This window comes from Desmodus rotundus, chromosome 7 (genome assembly GCF_022682495.2).
Source record: "Desmodus rotundus isolate HL8 chromosome 7, HLdesRot8A.1, whole genome shotgun sequence".
Classification (NCBI taxonomy): Eukaryota; Metazoa; Chordata; class Mammalia; order Chiroptera; family Phyllostomidae; genus Desmodus; species Desmodus rotundus.
Window position 1 is genome coordinate 105,219,707 of NC_071393.1, and position 18,844 is coordinate 105,238,550.

The 18,844-nt window shown below is 43.8% G+C and overlaps 1 protein-coding gene and 1 pseudogene across 1 annotated transcript in view; one reads left to right on the forward strand and one right to left on the reverse strand.

The window, feature by feature from the left end:
* The window catches only part of CCDC175 (coiled-coil domain containing 175), a 54,608-nt gene extending 47,944 nt beyond the window's left edge, over positions 1-6,664 (reverse strand). Inside the window, exons 1-3 of the mRNA XM_053928528.1 lie at positions 6,497-6,664; positions 4,451-4,536; positions 1,943-2,054 (exon numbers count right to left, since the gene is read on the reverse strand). Of these exons, the coding sequence (XP_053784503.1) occupies positions 1,943-2,054; positions 4,451-4,536; positions 6,497-6,653 (355 nt within the window). The 5' untranslated portion in view covers positions 6,654-6,664. The remainder of the gene's footprint in view (positions 1-1,942; positions 2,055-4,450; positions 4,537-6,496) is intronic.
* A 7,379-nt stretch (positions 6,665-14,043) lies between these two features.
* LOC128781449 (trans-3-hydroxy-L-proline dehydratase-like) lies at positions 14,044-16,327 on the forward strand (annotated as a pseudogene).
* The last annotated feature ends 2,517 nt before the right edge of the window (positions 16,328-18,844 follow it).

The following is an 18,844-nucleotide window of genomic DNA, read 5'->3' on the forward strand; positions in this document are numbered from 1 at the left end:
AAAACTTAAATGGAAGAGCTAAAACTATAAAACTTATATGAAAACATGCCAAAGGGAGAGCTTCATGACATTGGATTTGGCTATGATTTCTTGAATATGAACCCAAAAGCACAGGCAACAACAACAAAAAATAAATGGGACTACATCAAAATTCAGAACTTTTGTGCACAAAAAGTCACTATCAGCAGAGTGAAAAGGCAACTGAGGGAATAGGACCAAATATTTTCAAATTTATACATCATAAGGGGTTATCACCCAGAACAGATAAAGAATTCCTGCAACCCAATGACAACAAAACAAACAACCTGATGCAAAGGTGGCAAAGGACCTGAATAAACAGTTCTCCAAAGAAGATCTACCAATAGCCAACAAGCCCATGAAAGATGCTGAACATCACTAATCATCAAGGAAATGCAAATCAAAACCACAATGAGATACCACCCGACACCCACTAAGATGGCAATTATTTACAAAACAAAAACAGGAAAATGGTGACAGGAGCGTGGAGAAATTGGAGCTATTGTGCACTGTGGGTGGGAATGGAAAAAGGAACAACTACTGTGAAAAACACTATGGCAGTTTCTCAAAAAGTTAAACATGAAATTACCATGTTACTGTACCACCCAATATTTCCCTCTGCATACACACCCAAAGAACTTGAAGCAGTGACACAAATTGATATTTATACACCCATGTTTACACCAGCATCATTCACAATAGCCCAAAGGAAACAACTGAAGTGTCCACTGGTGAATGAATGGATAAATAAAACATGGTATATACAAGGTCTGTCTGGGAAAAGTCCAGCCACTGTTAATACAAAAAGAATGGTTTCTGCGACATCGGGGTAACGGGGTGCCGAGGAGACTGGACTGGAACGCTCAGGTGCGAACAATGACGACTTCACTGTACTAGTCAGTGGCAGCAGTAGGCGCTCCTGAGGATGCATGTGTACTGTGTGGCCGTTGCATTCGAAATGACTGAGCAAGTAGAGCCATGAATCTGCATTGAACTTCGAGTTAAGTTTGAACATTCCTCCACAGAACCTATTCAGATGATTCAGAAGCCACAGCTATGGAAAACTGGAGACTGGCAGCTTCATCACAACACACCCACTCATGCATCATGTCTAGAGCAGAGTTTTTTGGCAATACATCAAATCACCCAGGTGACTCAGCCCACCTACAGCCCAGATTTGGCACCCTGCGACTTCTGGCTTTTCCCAAAACTAAAATCACCTTTGAAAGGGAAGAGATTTCAGACCATCAGTGAGATTCAGGAAAATACAACAGAGCAGCTGATGGTGAACAGTGTGAGGTCAAGGCACCTACTCTGAAGGGGATGAGGTGCCATTTTCCTATGTACAATGTTTCTTGAATCTTGTATATTCTTCAATAAGAGTCTTTTTTTCATATTACATGGCTGGATACCTTCTGGACAGCCCTCGTACATACAATGGAATATTTTTAAAAGGAGGTAAATTCTACAACACAGATGAACCCTAAAGACATTATGCCAAATGAAATAAGCCAGTCACAAAAGGACAAATATTGCATGATTCCACTTACATGAGGTACCTACAGTAGCCAACTCACAGGGACAGACAGTAGAATAGAATTGTGACTTAGGCCAGTCAAGTCACCTAACTGAATTGGATGAATATCCATTTGGAATGGGCTGATTCTATACACCTTTTCTCTGAATACTCAGACACAAAATTACATAAATTTAAATTATATATGTATTATTTCCATTTAAAATGTCATGAAAATTATTTTGGATCTCACTGTGTTAGTGTCATGTACTCTTTTAACTACATATTGACATGAAATAACCAAACCAGGCTTATATAATCATAAATTAAACTCGTCTTTTCACAATAACTTGGCTCTATTTTTCTATACAATAAACTAAATTTCTACAGTTATTGACCTCAAAATACCTTCGAATTCTGTGCTAACATTACTGGGAAGAGTTTCCAATTGAAAATATAGTCTGCTGAGTTCCATGCTTTCAATTTCCAGAAGATCAATTGTGGCTTTTCTCATTTCTTCCTAAAAATTTAAATTACATATTAAAAAATAAAATTATCTCTTAAACAATGCCCTAGAAATGTTTTGAAAGCTCAAAGTTTGATTTTCCTCGAACACCTGCTCCTGCTATTTTTATTTGGGATAGAAATTGGGAAAGTAACTACAATCAGTTTTTCAGGAGTTATTGTTAGTTTATCTTTTAATTTCTGCTCATTTCTTTGACTCAGAAATCACCTTTCCCCATGTGTTTCCTGTTTTCTTTCAATCATTAAAAAGGTAAAGACCTGAACAAAAAGGGTAACATTGAGAAAGAAAGCTACTTAATTAAAAAAAAAGAGGAAATGCCTATAAAAATATGCTTAGGTATAAAGAGAACAATGTTTCTCTTATACATACTGACAAACCCAAATAAAAAGTCAGGTGGGCCTATTGTTATTATTATTATTAATATTATTATTATTAATGTATAAATTGGGGGTGGGACTTTTTGAAAAAAATTCAAAATATGTTAGTGGAAAAACAGATCAACCATCTTTTAAATAAATGGTCACACTGGCTATAGTTACTATATGACCTGATAAATTACCATCCAAATTTGTGAATAATGAAAAGCAGGTTACAAATTGTACTGGGTTGGCCAAAGAGTCCCTTTAGTTTTTTCCATAAAATAAAAGACACATTTTTTCATTTTCACCAATTAACTTTATTGATTAGGATATTTTGAGTATGTTGACTATCTCCCGCTATTGGCTTCTAGTGGGTAGAGGCCAGGGGTGCTGCTAAACATCTTCCAGTGCATAAGACAGCCCCACAGCAAAGAATTATTTGGCCAACATGTCAATGGTACCAAGAAACTTCACAAACCACTTTTGACACATTTCATCAGTAATAGCACCTTCTCCACAGACGGAACAAATCTTTTTCTGTGTTTCAGTTGCATTTTTACCTTTCTTGAAATAACAAATCATACTATGCCAAAAATGTTGCGCATTTTTTTCCATCTTCAAAAGTAAAATGGTTGCTCAAAAATTTACCAATTTTGATAAGGTTTTGTAAATGCACACTGATATGACCGCTGTCACAATACAGTCTGACAAAGGTGTTTCCAATGAAGTTAGAGACAGCTAAGCACTACTAGAGCCATCGTAAGTTCTTGGCCAACCCAATATACATAGAGTATGACCACTTTTCTATAAAATTCAATGCAGGCATCATCTGTACCCTGAAAGTAGGAAGAACATTCACCAAAGAGGGAACGTGATTATTTGAGAGTGGTGGGATCATTGTGGTTTTCACGTTCTTCCTTTTGCTTTGTCTATTTTTTTCTAAGTTGTCCAGAATAACCATGTAGTGCTTTTATCACTATGGAAATTTGTTACCTTGGAAAATGGAGGGATTTATCTTTATTTGAGAGATTTCACAGCTCAGATATTAAGTGGAGGCATACTAGATACTTTAATATGCTACAATTAATATTTCGATCCCCTCAATTCCTGGAGAAAAGCGTAACTAAAAACAAAGCAGGGGAAAAGGTTTGCACAAGACCACAGTGCAGTACAAGCACAGACGCTAAGTTGTTCGTATTCCGTACGCACGTGTTCTGTATGTATTCGGTTAAGTGCCATTGTAAAGCATACTCCTGTAGCACACATGCAACTACACAATTACATAAAGTATAATTGTAACGAGAGTCACTCTTATCAGCAGTCTGTAGACCCAAACTCATTTACTTTACCAATTTCTATGTTTTTAGATATTTGACATGTAGTAGATTCTTACTCAATATTTTTAAATCAAATGACGAGACTTCACGATTCTGACCCTGCTGGGGAAGCACTGCAAACATCATCCAGGACCAAACAGAAATGATTGTGACACCTGGAAAGGAAATTCTTTAAATTCCTCTTTGGTTAATATAACCCAAAGAATTTCTGTTTGGTTGTTTTCACTGAACAGCATGGTCTACTTCAGTGAAAGGGGTGCCAAACATACCTTTCACCAGTTATAGCAGGAACTGCTTGTAGAGAACCGAGTTCACTGGCACCGCACATGCAGTTTATGTCAGAGTTACGTAATGCTTACATGCTGGGGTGGCCAGCATTTGCCCATTTGCCTCACCCCTTAACAGAGCTCTGTCCTCACCAGTGTTGCTTCTCCTTAGCTGGCTTGCCCTCATCCACAGCACGGATCTTAGTTCAGTGCTCTGCATGGAAAATCGGGCAACAGTCCACAATTGAGCAACACTGGTTAAAATGCTTCGTTAATTGAGAGGAAAAAAATCTTTTTTGTTACTCAGGGTTGATATTTTCCCTGTTTTTCCATTAAGATACTTTGAACAGAGTTGGTGCTAAATTAAAGTTTGATGAGGAAATAAGTGGAAGATTTTTTTAGAAGGCTCTTATTAGCTAATACAATACCAATTTCTTGACAGCTACAGCAATGTCCTTAAGAAAGATCCTAGCTTCTTCGTTGCATTTAAAATAGTCCCCTTGCAGTGATTGTTCTAAAAAAAATTACAAAATTAAGATATCTTAGTTATCTGTCCAAATTCTATTTAACCCTTTAAGATCTAGCTGAAATGCTAACGCAGCTGGGAATTACATCTCTATCTGTGAATTTCTATAGCACTTTATAGAAATCTCTTTTGTATTTGTTATTTTCTATTTCATAGTATTCTAATTTAGGTTTATATTTTAGGTTCCTTGAGGAGAAACTCCCCGTAAGAGTCTCTCTTTGACCTTGGCCAGTGTGGCTCAGTTGGCTGGAGCATTGCCCAACTGAAAGGTTACGGGTTCGATTCCCGGTCAGGGTACCTACCTAGGTTACAGGATTGATCCCCGGAGGGGCGTGTATGGGGAGCACCAAATCGATGTTTCTTTTTGTCTCTCTTCCCTTCCCCTCTCTCTAATACCAATGAACACATTACAAAAACAAAAAGTCCATCCTTGCATCTCTCATGGTAGAAAGAAGGATATGTATAGGAGAGAACAAAATTCAACAAACATTTATGAAAGGATAACAAGCCTATAATGTAGGTTTCAGAGTGTTTTCTTCATGTATATTTAGACATATACATATATCTTAAATATAGTATTATTGCCCGGACCACACATTTAATAAGTGCATAAAAATCAAAGTTGATTCTTGTAAACTTAGGATGATCCCCATTTCACAGGTAAGAAATCTAAGACTTCGAGGTCATGCCATATGATCAAGGTCGTATGACTTGAACACAGACTCCGTCACTGATGTAGTCTGGATTCAAATGCAAGTGGCGTGACTCCAGGGTCCATGCCCTTAATGGCCCTGATCACCTCTCAGAGGAGTAAATAGCAATTTCGGCCCTCAGTTCCAGGCAACTTGGATTCTCCTAATGAACTAAGCTCTCAAACCAAGTGAAAATCACTTACTGAGATGCAAGCAAGTATGTGTGAGGGAGAGACAGGCCTTGCCTGCTATTTCCTTTCCTTCCTTCTAAGGAGTGAATGAACAAAGATTCTTCCCACTTGCAAGTGGGCTGGAGAGCAACACATTTTATAACTCGCACTCAGGACAACAGGCTCAATGAAGTTTTTTCCTAAGAGGGTCCAAAAATTCTTAGGAGCACAAGTATTTGTGCTTAATTACTAGGGCAGAATGGATATGCTGATTTAAATGACCTTGGACACAGGCAAATCAGTTAGGTATCTTCAGTGGTTAACAGTTTTACTGAAAACACCTCCAAACTTACAAGATTTGTGAAGTTAAGGTAGTTCCTGTAAGAAGGGAAAAGGAAAGTATCCCCAACTATGAGTGACATGATAGATAGCAATACGATTGTCTAAAACAATGAGATGATGAGGAAAGCAATGGTTTTAGGAAACACTCTTCTTTGGATTGTGTCTTTCCTTCAGCTTAGGTGACTTGGTTACAGGGTCAGCTTTCTAGCTGAGGAAGTATTTTAACCTGGCCCCATCCTTGACTGACACAACAGGAGCTGCTTAAACACTCTCTTTCTTGTTTGCTGTTAAATCCCCCAGTGTGCATGGCACAATGTTGGAGGAAATGCACTTGTGAAGACAGGTTAGAAAGGAAAAGGTAAAACTGAATGCACAATCTACCTGCAGGTGGGCACTCCAGTGGCAGGCAAAGGGCAATGGCCTGGAGGCCAGGATTTGTCACCAGCTCCACCCTGCCCCTATCCCCACCCCCACCCCCGTAGCCTCTCTCCGCCCTCGGAGCTGGGGCTAGAGAAGGCTCCGCCCAGCAAGGGATGCGCTGGGGTCAGGAGCAGGGTTCCAGCGGAGCGCAGTGTGCGCCTCCTGTTAGGGGCCGTTCCTCCAGCGCCTGTAAGGAACCGAGCGGCGGGCGAACTTCGCCTGAATTCTGCCTCCGGTCTCCCTCCCCGCGCCCCCACTCCCCGTCTCCCCCGACTCCCGCCTCTCAGGCGAAGGCGCCCCCTTCAGCGCCTGCGGGCTTCTCACCCACAACCAAGAGCTGCTCCAGCGCTGCGGCTGCAACCGGGGAACCCAAGCTGGAGGGGAAGGTGCACAACTCCAGGGAGGGGCCGGTGGAGACCCCGGCGGGTCGCAGCACCTTCTCCACAAACCCCGGCTCCCGGGACCAGGAGTGCAGTGCCATCTTGCGGCTCCGGTGCAGCGCCCACCAGCCAGAGCCCGGAACTGCCGTTGCCACGAGCAACCAGGATGCGGACCGTTGACCGTTGACCGTTGACCTTTGAGGGAGGTGTGCACATCTTGCATTTTACCTGCAATCCTAAGATGGAGTGCGCTTCACCACCTAAAACTCCCCGGCGGTTCCCCGAGGGACAGACGACGCTTGGACACTCTTCTCGCACTGGTCCTGCTCCGCCGGCCTGCAGCCACCTTTCCATTCTTAGCAATCACCTCCTCCGGGAGGCCTTGCGAGCAGCCATAAACCGGGTTAGCGACTTCTCTGTGCAGTTAGAAGCCACCATACTTCCCTCCTGAGGCCCTTAAGTCGGGGCGCCCGCTTGTGTCCCTCATGTGGGGCGCGTCTCTCCCGGCCCCTGACTTCGGCCCCCGTAATAAGTGATCCGGGAAGGACGAGTCCCCGTCTACCTGTGCTTTTCTCCTCATTTTCCATTCCCCTTGGTCAGCGCTCGGACCTTCCTCGTGGCCCGTTGGAAACATGGTAAAGGTCCCCTTAAACTGGGCTCTGTCAGGCACCACAGGAGGACCTTAATTTTCACCGTGGCCTTGTGAGGCTGGCTCTTTTATTACCCCCACTTCTGCAGGGCTGGCCAGCGGATTTAGACGGGCCTAGGTGGTTACTCACCTGCAAGGCATTTTGTAACTGCTTCTGTGACTTATTTAGCCTTATCATAATGCTTCAGGACGATTATTGTGGCTATCCCATCTTCATTTTCTGTGTTTTGTTGTTTTGTGTTTTGTTTTCCAGAAAATCATACCGAGGTGAGAGATACAATGGCCTTGGGTGTACCATCGGGCCCAGCCCTTGGAAGTGGACAAGGGCAGAGCAGTCCTTCCGACACCGGGTCTGAGCACTACCAGCCCTGCCAGGGCTGCCTGGTGACTGCGCGACCAGGGCCCCCAGCCGGCTTGGGGCGAGGGGGGCTCCGGCCTGGACAGGCTGTGGCTGCAGAGTACGGAGTGCGTGGAGGGAACGAGCAGGAGCCCAGCCAGAAACTTGGGTCGTGATTTCACTGTCAGGGCCTTACTTCCCCATCAGGAGTTTGGGTTTTATTGCTGCTGGCACTGCTGCTCTGAGTAGGATGATGAAGAACAGGTTAAGCTGCCCCCTGCTGGCAGCTGCTTGGTAATTCAATTTATTTCTGCCTAAGGGAACATAACTGGCAGCGTAGGTGAAGAATATCCATATCAGTTACAGGCATTATGAGTTTTTCAGGGAAACATCTGCGGAGTAATCAGAAATCAAGTTGGGCCTGAAACAACCCGCCCATATTTAGCATAAATGTCTTATTTTATCGTTATTAAGTCACTGATGTTTTGGGTGGCATCCTCATTTAAAAAGGTAGCAACGATGTTACTGCTCACTTAGTGTTTTTATAGACATTTCAATCACTCATGATCTTAAAATAGCAATGTTCTTACCTTCCTTACTTTTTCTTATTTTAATCAATTTGCTGTTTTTACAAACTGTTTTAGATATGATGATTGACCTGAGGATGCTTTGGGAAAGCTCACTGGAGAATTAAGCTCTCTATTGGATTCTAAAATCTTTGTCTTCTCTCTTTCTCTCTCTCTTTTTGGGGGTGTGTGTGGGAAGGGTACTGACCATTTCCTTATATAGTGGTGCAGTTGAGAATTTCCGGCGCTCATTTGGAAAATAAAATACAAATAAGTCACTGCTGCTCTGAATCCCCTTCCTTCGGACCCACTCCAGGGCCTCCTCAGTCAGCTCCTCCCTCCCCTATGTCTTCCACGTGTTCCTCAGAACTCATGCCATTTCTCTGACTAAAGCCATGCCTTTCCCAAACCTTTCTGCCACCCTAACTCTTGCTTCCTGCATTGCCAAACTTCTTCAAAGTATGGTCACCCCGAATACATTTCTTCACCCCGAATTTTATTATTTTTTATGTTGTTCAATTACCTTTGTCCTCATTTGCCTCCACTACTCTTCACTGCCCTACCCACCCCTCCGTCCCACATTCAATCCTCTCCCACCTCCCCCACCCCTTGCCTTTGTCCATGGGTCTTTGACCACCCTTCCTTTCCCCTTCTTTCCCTCTTATTCCCCACCCTCCTCCCCTTAATTACTGTCAATTTGTTCTTTATTTCCATGTCTCTGGTTCTATTTTGCTTGCTTGTTTGTTTTGTTGATTAGGTTCCACTTATAGGTGAGATCATATGGTATTTGTCTTTCACCACCTGGCTTTTTTCACTTAGTAGCATGCTCTCCATTTCCACCCATGCTGTTGCAAAGGGTAGGAGTGCTTTCTTCCTTTCTGCTGTGTAGTATTCCATTGTGTAAATATACCATAGTTTTTTGATCCACTCATTTACTGATGGGCACCTTATGCTATTTCTAATTCTTGGCTATTGCAAATTGGCTGCTATGAACATTGAGGTGCATAGGTTCTTTTGAATTGGTGTTTCAGGGTTCTTAGGTTATAATCCCAGCCGTGGAATTGCTGGGTCAAAAGGCAGTTTCATTTTTAGTTTTCTGAGGAAGTTCCATACTATTTTCCACAGTGGCTGCACCAGTCTGCATTCCCACCAACAGTGCACTAGGGTTCCCTTTTCTCCACAGCCTCGCCAGCACTTGTTCTTTGGTGACTTGTTAATGATGGCCACTCTGACTATTGTGATGTGGTGTCTCATTGTGGTTTTAATTTGCATCTCTGTTATGGTTAGTGATGCTGAGCATCCTTTCATATGTCTCTTGGGCCCTCTGTATGTCCTTCTTGGAGAAGTGTCTCTTTAGAAGGTTTGCCAATATTTTAATTGGAATGTTTGTCTTCCTGGTGTGGAGTCATATGAGTTCTTTATATATTCTGGAGATCAAATCTTTGTCTGAGGTATCTTTGGCAAGTATACTTTCCTATCCAGTTGGTTCCTTTTTCATTTTGCTCATGTTTTCTTTAGCTGTGCAGAAGTTTTTTTAATTTGATGAAGTCCCATTTGTTTATTCTTTGCTTTATGTCCCTTGCTCTAGGGGACATATCGGTGAAAATATTGCTGTGTGAAATATCTGAGATTTTCCCACCTGTGTTCTCCTATGGGAGTTTTATGGTGTTGCCACATATTTACATCTTTTATCCATCTTGAGATTTGTTTGTGTGTGTGTGGCATAAGTTGCTGATCAAATTTCATTTGCATGTAGCTGTCCAGATCTCACAACACCGTCTCTTGAAGAGATTATTTTTACACCACTTTATGATTCTGCCCCCTTTGTCGAATATTAAGTGACCACAGATACATGGATTTATTTTTGGGCTCCCTTTTCTGTTCCATTGATCTATGTGTTTCTTCTTATGTCAGTACCAGACTATTTTGATTACAGTGGGCTTGTAATATAGTTTGATATCAGGTATGGTGACCCCTCCTATTTTGTTCTTCTGTCTCAAATTTGCTGCAGCTATTTGGGGTCGTTTATAGTTCCATATAAATTTTTGAAATGTTTGATCTATACCGGTGAAATATGTCATTGGTGTTTTAATAGCGATTGCATTGAATCTATAAATTTTGGGGGGTAGTATGGACATTTTGATGATGTTAATTCTTGCAAGCTATGAACATGGTATATGCTTCCATTTATTTCTGTCTTCCTTAACTTCGTTCTTCAGTGTTCTATAGTTTTCAAAGTACAAGTCTTTTATCTCCTCGCTTAGGTTTATTCCTAGGTACTTTATTTTCTTGTTACTATACCAAATGGGATTTTTTGTCCAGGCTTCTGTTTCTGATATTTCATTGTTAGTGTACAAAAATGCCTTCAATTTCTGAACATTGACTTTGTATCCCGCTACTTTGCCAAATTCAATGATTAGGTTAGGTAGTTTTTTTGGTGGAGTCTATACTGTTTTCTATGTAAACACATGCAATTCTTTGTAAAAAACCAATAAAGATTTTAATTTATTGTTTTTAATCCTCATCAGAAGATATGGTTATTGATTTTAGAGAGACAGAGAGAGAAACATTGATGAGAGGAACATTAATCAGTCACCTCCCACAAGCAGGACTGGGGATCGAACCTGCAACCTGGGTGAGTGCCCTGACCAGGAATTGTAGCTGCATCTTTTAGGTGCACGGGATGACACTCCAACCAAGCAACTCACTCAGCCAAGGATATAAAGATTATAATTTAAAATTTTTAAAAATTTCTTTAAAAAAGTCAAATATTTTTTTAAAAAGTTTCTTCAAGCTCATTTAAAGTAAAACAGACAACAGATACTTCCCTTAATAATTACTAACTCATGCCCTATCATTAAGTTTTCTTGCCACAATCAAAAGTAATCAGAATATAGAGCAAAAGTAGGTTAACCACTTTTAAAACAAAAGAAGTAGTATAATTACTGGATAAGGTCTTCTAAGCGATAATCATTCCAACATCACTCTATCCAGATACATTCACAGGAAGTGCTAACCTCTTTTTCCCTGAGTACCATTCAATGAAGAACCAATGTAAAACCAGAGGAAGCATAGCCATGAATCCAAGATAGAGCCAGTCATAAAGTTCTGGGGACTCTGTGCACGGCTGACAATATTTCTGTGCATTTGTTCTCTGTCCTCTTGGACACACCTACAAATATAAAAACAGTGTGTACAGCTATGACTTGAGAACATTAACACCCCCAAAAATCTTTCTATAAGATATACCATTTGTGTTTAAACATGTTTCCATGTGCATCTTTTAGAAATAGAGAGAAAGCATAAGTAAAATAAAGAAATCTACAGTGTATTTGCCTATATCTGCAATATGCTCTTATAGGAGTCCTTCCACTAAGTTACTAAAATAGCTGACTAATAGCAAATGGAAAACCTAGTTATTAATAGTGTATAAAAATAATTGCAAACAAGTACTCTGGAACTGTAAAAGTTCACTTACTTGGATGTCCAAGTCACTGTACTACATATCATTAATAAAAATTAAAAATTACTACAAAATTATAAAATGTTTTAAAAGACACAATAGCTGTGACTGTCAAAAAGGATGTAGTATCCATCAATCGATCGATACAGACACAAATATTTTATTAATGCCTACATATTCTTTTATAAATTAATGAGGACACTGAAGAAAAAAGGTATCCTCCATGTGAAAATATTTCAAAAGCAGAGAGTTTACGAACGAAGTAGCTACAAACATGAAGACTTACCCCACATTCTCCATATATTTCAGTCGAGCCATTTTTAAATAACAGGGTCTTCCCACAGTAAAGTCCAAGGCATGCTGGTTGAATATCGACAGCTTTTTAAAAACAAATGCCAGTACAGTAACATCTCTTGTGATTATAAAAAATAGTGCAAGTTGAAACACTTGGCAGAAACATCACCACACTTTCAATTTTAAAAAATCATATGCATTATGACAAAAGTCTTGATGCATTTATTTCAAAACTTCAATTTCTCCTTTACACTGGGGCACTGCAGAAAGTTATACTGGAACTCTGATATTAATACAGTTTCTTATCATTAGCGTCCTCAGTCCTCTAGCAGCAAATGGGGATGTGCCCCTGGACCTCAAGGCCTGGCCTGGCCTGTCTCCTAGGGCTCCACCCAGCCCCGCCCCTTCATCAGAGGGTCCAGACCGCTGAACGCACTGCCTGTAGTCAGAGGATCAGGGCAGGATCACTGCTTTTCATTTTGCTCAGGCGGGACGGTGGGCGCACGTGCACACGCACACAACACCGATTACCACCCTCTTCCCACAGAGAACACATTTTACCACCAGAAAAGCGGAAAGGACATGATTTCAGAATAAAGGGCAGTCCTGCAGAGTCAACAAATTCACGTTTATAAAAAGCTTATTACCTCGTCCTAACTCTTGTCATTTTTGTCGGGGACAAGTGAAAATTTCAGCAAGCTGGCTGGGCCTCTGACCAATATTTGGGAACCCCTGCCTTGGAATCAATCCCCTGATCTCAAGGCTCGGGGAAGATAAAAAGCAGCTCTTCTGTACAAAACAAAAACAAAAACAAAAACCCCTCAGGACCTAGAGATTGTGTCTGACCTCACCAACAGGTAGAAGTTACTGAGGGACGACTTCTCCTCAGTGACACGGTTCCCTCCATTCAAGGACCCGGTCAGTCAGCACCCATGGGCTCAGTGCCAGGTTCCACTGGTTAGGGGCAACTGAAGGTCCACAGAGGAACAGGAGGGAGCCCCTGCCCTCACGGAACCTACAGCCTAGTGCGGAAGAAATCCCAAGACTGAGGTCAAACGTGATTTAATATGAAAACTATGCATTTTTATACTTATTCGTGAGCTTATACTTAATCATTCCCCACATTCTTCATGAGTCACAGTCTAGAATCGGCCTGATCCACAACAGCTTTTCTCCTTTCAAATTCGAGGACACTTTCGATTTTTTTTTTTCTCCTTGTGCTGCTGAGGGGAAAACAGGAAAGACCTAGCACTGACAAAAACGTCTCAAGTGTAATATTTTCACATTTATCAAATTTCTGAAATTTAAAAAAAATCCTGGGCTTCTTTACTTTATTTGGCTCTTGTTTTAAACCAATCATCATCACAATGTTCTAAACTAATAGATGGAAATGAAGTGTTTCAGATTTTTTGAGAAGGCAGAAGTTAAAGAATTGGAAGTTTCTTCTACCCAGGCATCGCATCTAGTAGATGCTTAATAAATACATTTGAATGTAAGGAATGTCAAGTTTTTCAAACCCCAAGTCCTGAAAACCAGCAACAGCTTATCATCAGCCAAACAAAAGCCTGACTCCCAGTATCTGGTCACTTTTCCCTTACATTTCCTTCGGTAGATAAGAGCTGAAAGTTTGACTTTTCTTTTTCCACCCTTTGTTAAGGGCCCTGTTAACTGAGATTTGATGCTGAAGCAAGAGACAACAGTGATAGGGCAATTAGCTTCTGCTTCCTTTGCTGTTTTCCTGCCCAGACTAACGCCCGCGTGTAGATTTTGAAGTCAACTCTCAGGAATGTTAAACCCAGGGACTGACACAGGAACCGAAGTGACCTCTGGAACCAAACAACAAAAGCCTAACCTTTCCCCCGCCCCGCCCGCGCTCGGCTTCCCCTCTGCAGCGGGGCTGGAGCCGACCCCTCCCCACCCCGACCCACTCCACCGCCGAGCCCGGGAAGAGTCTGGGGCGCAGCCCCAGGGCGGATGGGAGCAAGGGGCTAGGATGAGCCACTACTCATTGGCCGCTTCTAAGTTACTCTGGCTAAGTTCCGGGATAACCGACCCCGCCGCAGAGCCGGAACTTCCGCGCCACAGACGCCTGGGAAGGTCCGCCTCTGGTAACCAGGGCAGCCGCTTCGAAGTCCCGCCCCCCTCCTCGCACTTCCTTGTTAGTGCTCGGAGGCCTCGCCCCCTGAAGAGGCCTGTGGTCTTTCCGACCACTGGCTGAGTAGGCGTGAGGGCCCAGGGTTCGAAAGGCGCGCCGCCGGCCGGCGCTCGTGTTCCCGGATGCAGACAACCGACAGCACGCTGGCGGGGCCCCGGCTGCCACCGCACGACCCGGGGACGCCGACGCTGTCCGTGGTGGACATGCACACGGGAGGGGAGCCCCTGCGCATCGTGCTGGGGGGATGTCCGGAGGTGGTGGGCCCCACGCTGCTGGCCAAGCGGCGCTACATGCGCCAGCACCTTGACTACGTGCGGCGACGGCTCCTGTACGAGCCCCGCGGACACCGGGACTTGTACGGGGCGTGCTGGTGCCCAGCGAGCTACCGGACGCCCACCTGGGTGTCCTGTTCCTGCACAACGAAGGCTACAGCTCCATGTGCGGCCACGCCGTGCTGGCGCTGGGCCGCTTCGCGCTCGACTTCGGCCTGGTGCCGCCACCTCCGGCCGGCGCCCGCGAGGCCCGCGTCAACATCCACTGCCCGTGCGGGCTGGTGGCCGCCTTCGTGGAGTGCGAGGGCGGCCTGAGCCGCGGCCGGGTGCGCTTCCACAGCGTCCCGGCCTTCGTGCTGGCCACAGGTAACCGGAGGGACCCTCCCAGCCCTGGGCTGCCACCCGAGACACAACTAACTACACTGTGTCTCTGGGCTGGAACCCACGCGGAGCAGCTAACCCAGCCCCACGGCCTTTGCGATGAATAAAATGGTAACTCTGAATCTCTGCGGGGGGGGTGTCGGCGTCTGAGCCTTCCGGCTTTGGGCGATGCAGGCAGTTCATTCAGTTTCCCCCCGATGTACAGGCCTGCGGTCTTGAGAGAGCCTTGGGAAGTGCAGAAAGCCTCGTTTCTGTTAAGTTGCATTGATGTTAAGTTCCACAGACATGTCTTACCCTTTGGTGATAAATGTTCTGTGTTTTCACACATCACATGTAAAAAGGGCTCTGTCGGCTAACCTGTAACTGATAGCACACTGGTACCTTTGCATGACTGTGCAAACTCAGGAAAACAAGAAATATTTTATTTTTCACAACTTCATTTATGAATTTGAGACTGCCCGGCTCAGCCTCATCCTTCCACTTGCTGCCCCTTTTCCTGATACGTATAAACGGAGCCCTTGGAGAGGAGGACCTTTTGGTCCTCAGCTTACACAGGTTACCAGGGAACCATCATCTGCCCCCTTCCATGTGGCCGCTGCCCCTGCCCCTGCCTTCCTTCAAAACATCAGGGGGAGGGAACACTGAAGTACGTGATTATCTAGCCACTATGCTGTACACCCAGAACTAAAACAAAATTATACTGAATGCCAACTGTACCTTAAAAAGTTACTTATACATACAAAATTGTATCTTTTGAAGTATTAAGCTATTTGATCACTTAAGCTAATTAGCAACAACACATAAGGACATAAAATGATTTCATTAATAACACTTGTGATTTATTACTTTTTCATGCTGTCTTTTTAGGATTCAGGCTAAAATCCCAGGCGCTAAAAGGCACACTGAGTAAGCTGATATCACACGGGGTCGGGACGCAGACAGGAACGGCCTGAGTGGTAACAGTTCTGTCCTTACGTGTTACGGCACATCGATTGTTTCTCCCCCCAGGACCATAAGCTTACAGACAAACGTGAAGACGGCTGTTTTCAGGCTGCTTCTGTACCCTTAGGATATTTGAGTCACTTGTGTCAAGCACTAAAGTATAGAGAAAAGTTCATTAGACGTGGTTTTTAATTTGGTCTTGCTAAACAGCAAAGTGCATGATGGTGAGAGTCCCGTTCTCTTTCCTCCTCCTGTGCTCCTCTCCTCCCCTGCTGTGCTTCTGTAGCTCCTGACGCTCCCTGTGGCTAGGCCTTTCCTGCCCAGCGCGCTGATGCCAGTAGTGGAAATCGCTTCTATGTCCTTCAGTTGCTGGTTGGGTTATCTTTAATAACTATATATAGAATTGTAGACTGATGTTTTAGTGTTTTTCCAACACACATAGCGTAAAAATAAAAACTGTCGCCTGTACCTATTAGGGTCATCAGTTTTGTATAACTTAAAATAATGGAAAATAAATTAAAAACAAACATTCAGTACTTTTGTTGTGTGGGACTGATGGGCTGACTTACATGTATGGTAACGAAAAAGTACCAGCATGTTAACTTTATTACAATTTGTATTACTTTCTCTGTAGTTCCTAATGGGCTTAATTATGGACTCTGGATATTTGCACTTATGTACTTGATACCGAATGAGTAAATAAATGTTACTAAGTGTAAAAACTTCTCCCTCTCTCCTTGCGGTCCTACCAAAAAATGCAAAGGCTGTAAGAGATGAAATCTCCTGAGGACATGGGGGAAAGGCTGGGACCAAGTGCTCCCTTTACTCCTGTCTCCTGGACCACATGGTCCAACCCCAGCCTGGTGTATGGCTGCTTTGGGCTACTAATGGAAATCACCAAAGAGTAGGAAAACAATAAATACTCTTCAGACTAGACAATGGGGTTGAGGCAGATATTTTAAATAGTTATTTTTAACTATAAAAAAAAAGGAATAAAGCAAATACATAAATAAATAAACTCAACAGTGATATAAACCCTTCCATAAACTTCTTATACTAATATGCAACACAGCACTGGCATGAAACTATTGTAATTGCTATGAACTCTTGGTGATTACTTACTGAGCACCTACTGTGTGCCAAACACTGGGAACAGGGCTGTGATAAGAGAGACGACAGTCCCTGCCATCACTGAGAAACGTCTTCTCACAACCGCTCAGTTTTTGGTCAGAAGTGCAGTTGCATACTTTGTTTCACTGTCAGAATCAAAAGTCAAGGATGATGAGGAAGAAGTGGATGGAATTGCAGCAGTGGGAGGAATGAATGCAGGAGGACAAAAGAAGGGAAAGTTACAAAGGCTGCCTTGGACCAGTTCTGTGCGTAGGTTTATAAGCACTTATGGAGACCACAGGGCAATGGACACTGTGCCAACAGCCAGGATGGGGGGGATGGGAGGTGGCGATGTGGAAATGCTAAGGAATCAAAGGCAGCATGAAGTAGGATCAACTGAGAAGGTGAAGTTTGGGAATGGGTCCCGATCTGGATTTTGCAGATGGACAAGGTTCATTCCAGTGTGAAGGAAGAACAAGAGCCAAGGCGCTGAGACATGGAGGTGCATGGCCTTTGTTTGAGTAATAAGCTGAATTGCGCTGTCAGGCGCTTAGGTGGGAAGGGTTGTGTCAGGTGAGGCTGAAAGGCTGGGTCCAGATCACACGGGAAAGAAAGGCCAAGGTGCTTGGTCTTTTTCCCCAGATCTCAGAGACTCCCATAAACACAACTGTAACCCAACCAACAGCAAGCAGGTGTCAACTGACTAGGGCTCTACTGAAGTAGCTCCAGCAAGACTAGGAAGGAGCTACTTCCCTGACCCTTTATGTCAGTCTGACCTGCCCTGCACCAGGAACGCACAGAGGAATGGCTAGGAGAGTTTACATGGAGGGACATGGGACTGGAGCTGGTGGCAGACTTAGATACAGGGTACCAAGGCCAAGGCAGACCTTGAGAGTTAGCGCCTCCTTCAATGTTGCACCCTAGGCAGCTCTCATGCCTCACCTTACCCCAGCTCTGTCTGATACTAGCTGATTGGGAGGATGCAATACCATTTTGGGAAGAGAAAGCCCAGAAGACCTGGTTTGGGGAAGGAGAGAATAAGCTTAGTTTGTGCCTCTTACTTCTTATGGTTACTGGATACAGACGATTTTTTCAGCTCCATTTTATTATATTTTGTTGTTTATGCTATTACGGTTGTCCCACTTTTTTCTACATTGGCCACCGCCGCCCAGCACCACCCCCTCCCTCAGGCCATCCCCACGTGTAGTAGTCTGTGTCCATGGGTCAGGCACGTATGTTCTTTGGTTTGGTGGTAATGAACCCCTTTAGCTGCTTTAATTGTGTATTTTATACAAAATTGGATTTAATTTGTTATTTTTTCAAACAAGTAGCACATTCATAGTTTAAGAATTTGCAGATACAAGGATCTCAAAGAGATGTTGACACCCGTATGGACAGCAGCCTTCTTCACAATAACAAACAGGTGAAGCGCAGGTGTCATGGGGGGGGGGACAAACAAGGCGTGGCCCACACAGTAGACCATTATTCAGCGCACCACCTCCCCTGCTACATATGGAGGAACCCTGAGGACACCGTGCCCTGAGGAAGAAGTCAGAGACAAAAAGGCAAACACTGCGTGATTCCACCTGTATAAGGTACCACAGTGACCAAATTCACAGGACTGGAAAGTGGAGAGATGGTGGCCAGGGGCTGGGGAGCAGGAATGGGTAGAGTTGCATTTGTGCAAGAGGAAACGCGTTCTAGGCAGGGATGTTGGAGTTGGTTGCCCATGAGTGTGAACTTTCTTAAAGACATAGCAGTATACACAAAAAATGGTTAAGATGGTAAATTGTATGCCATCTATATATTTACCACAATCAAAAACAAATAATCAAAATGTAAATAGCACAAAATAACTCTTCCACTCCTGTCCAACAGCCATCCCATTCCTTCACCCAAAACACCAAAGATCACCAATCTCTGTGTCTCCTTTCAGAAAGTCTGTGCACATACGAGCAAATGGAGAGAGAGAGACAAGGCCACATGGGGAGGAACTGAGGCCTCCCTCCAACAACTGGCACGGCCTGGCAGCCACGTGAGAGACCTGGAAAGGGACCCTCCAGCCTCCCTCACCTGAGCCTTCAGCTGACTTCAGCCTTGGCCAAGCTCCTGAGAACCTCATG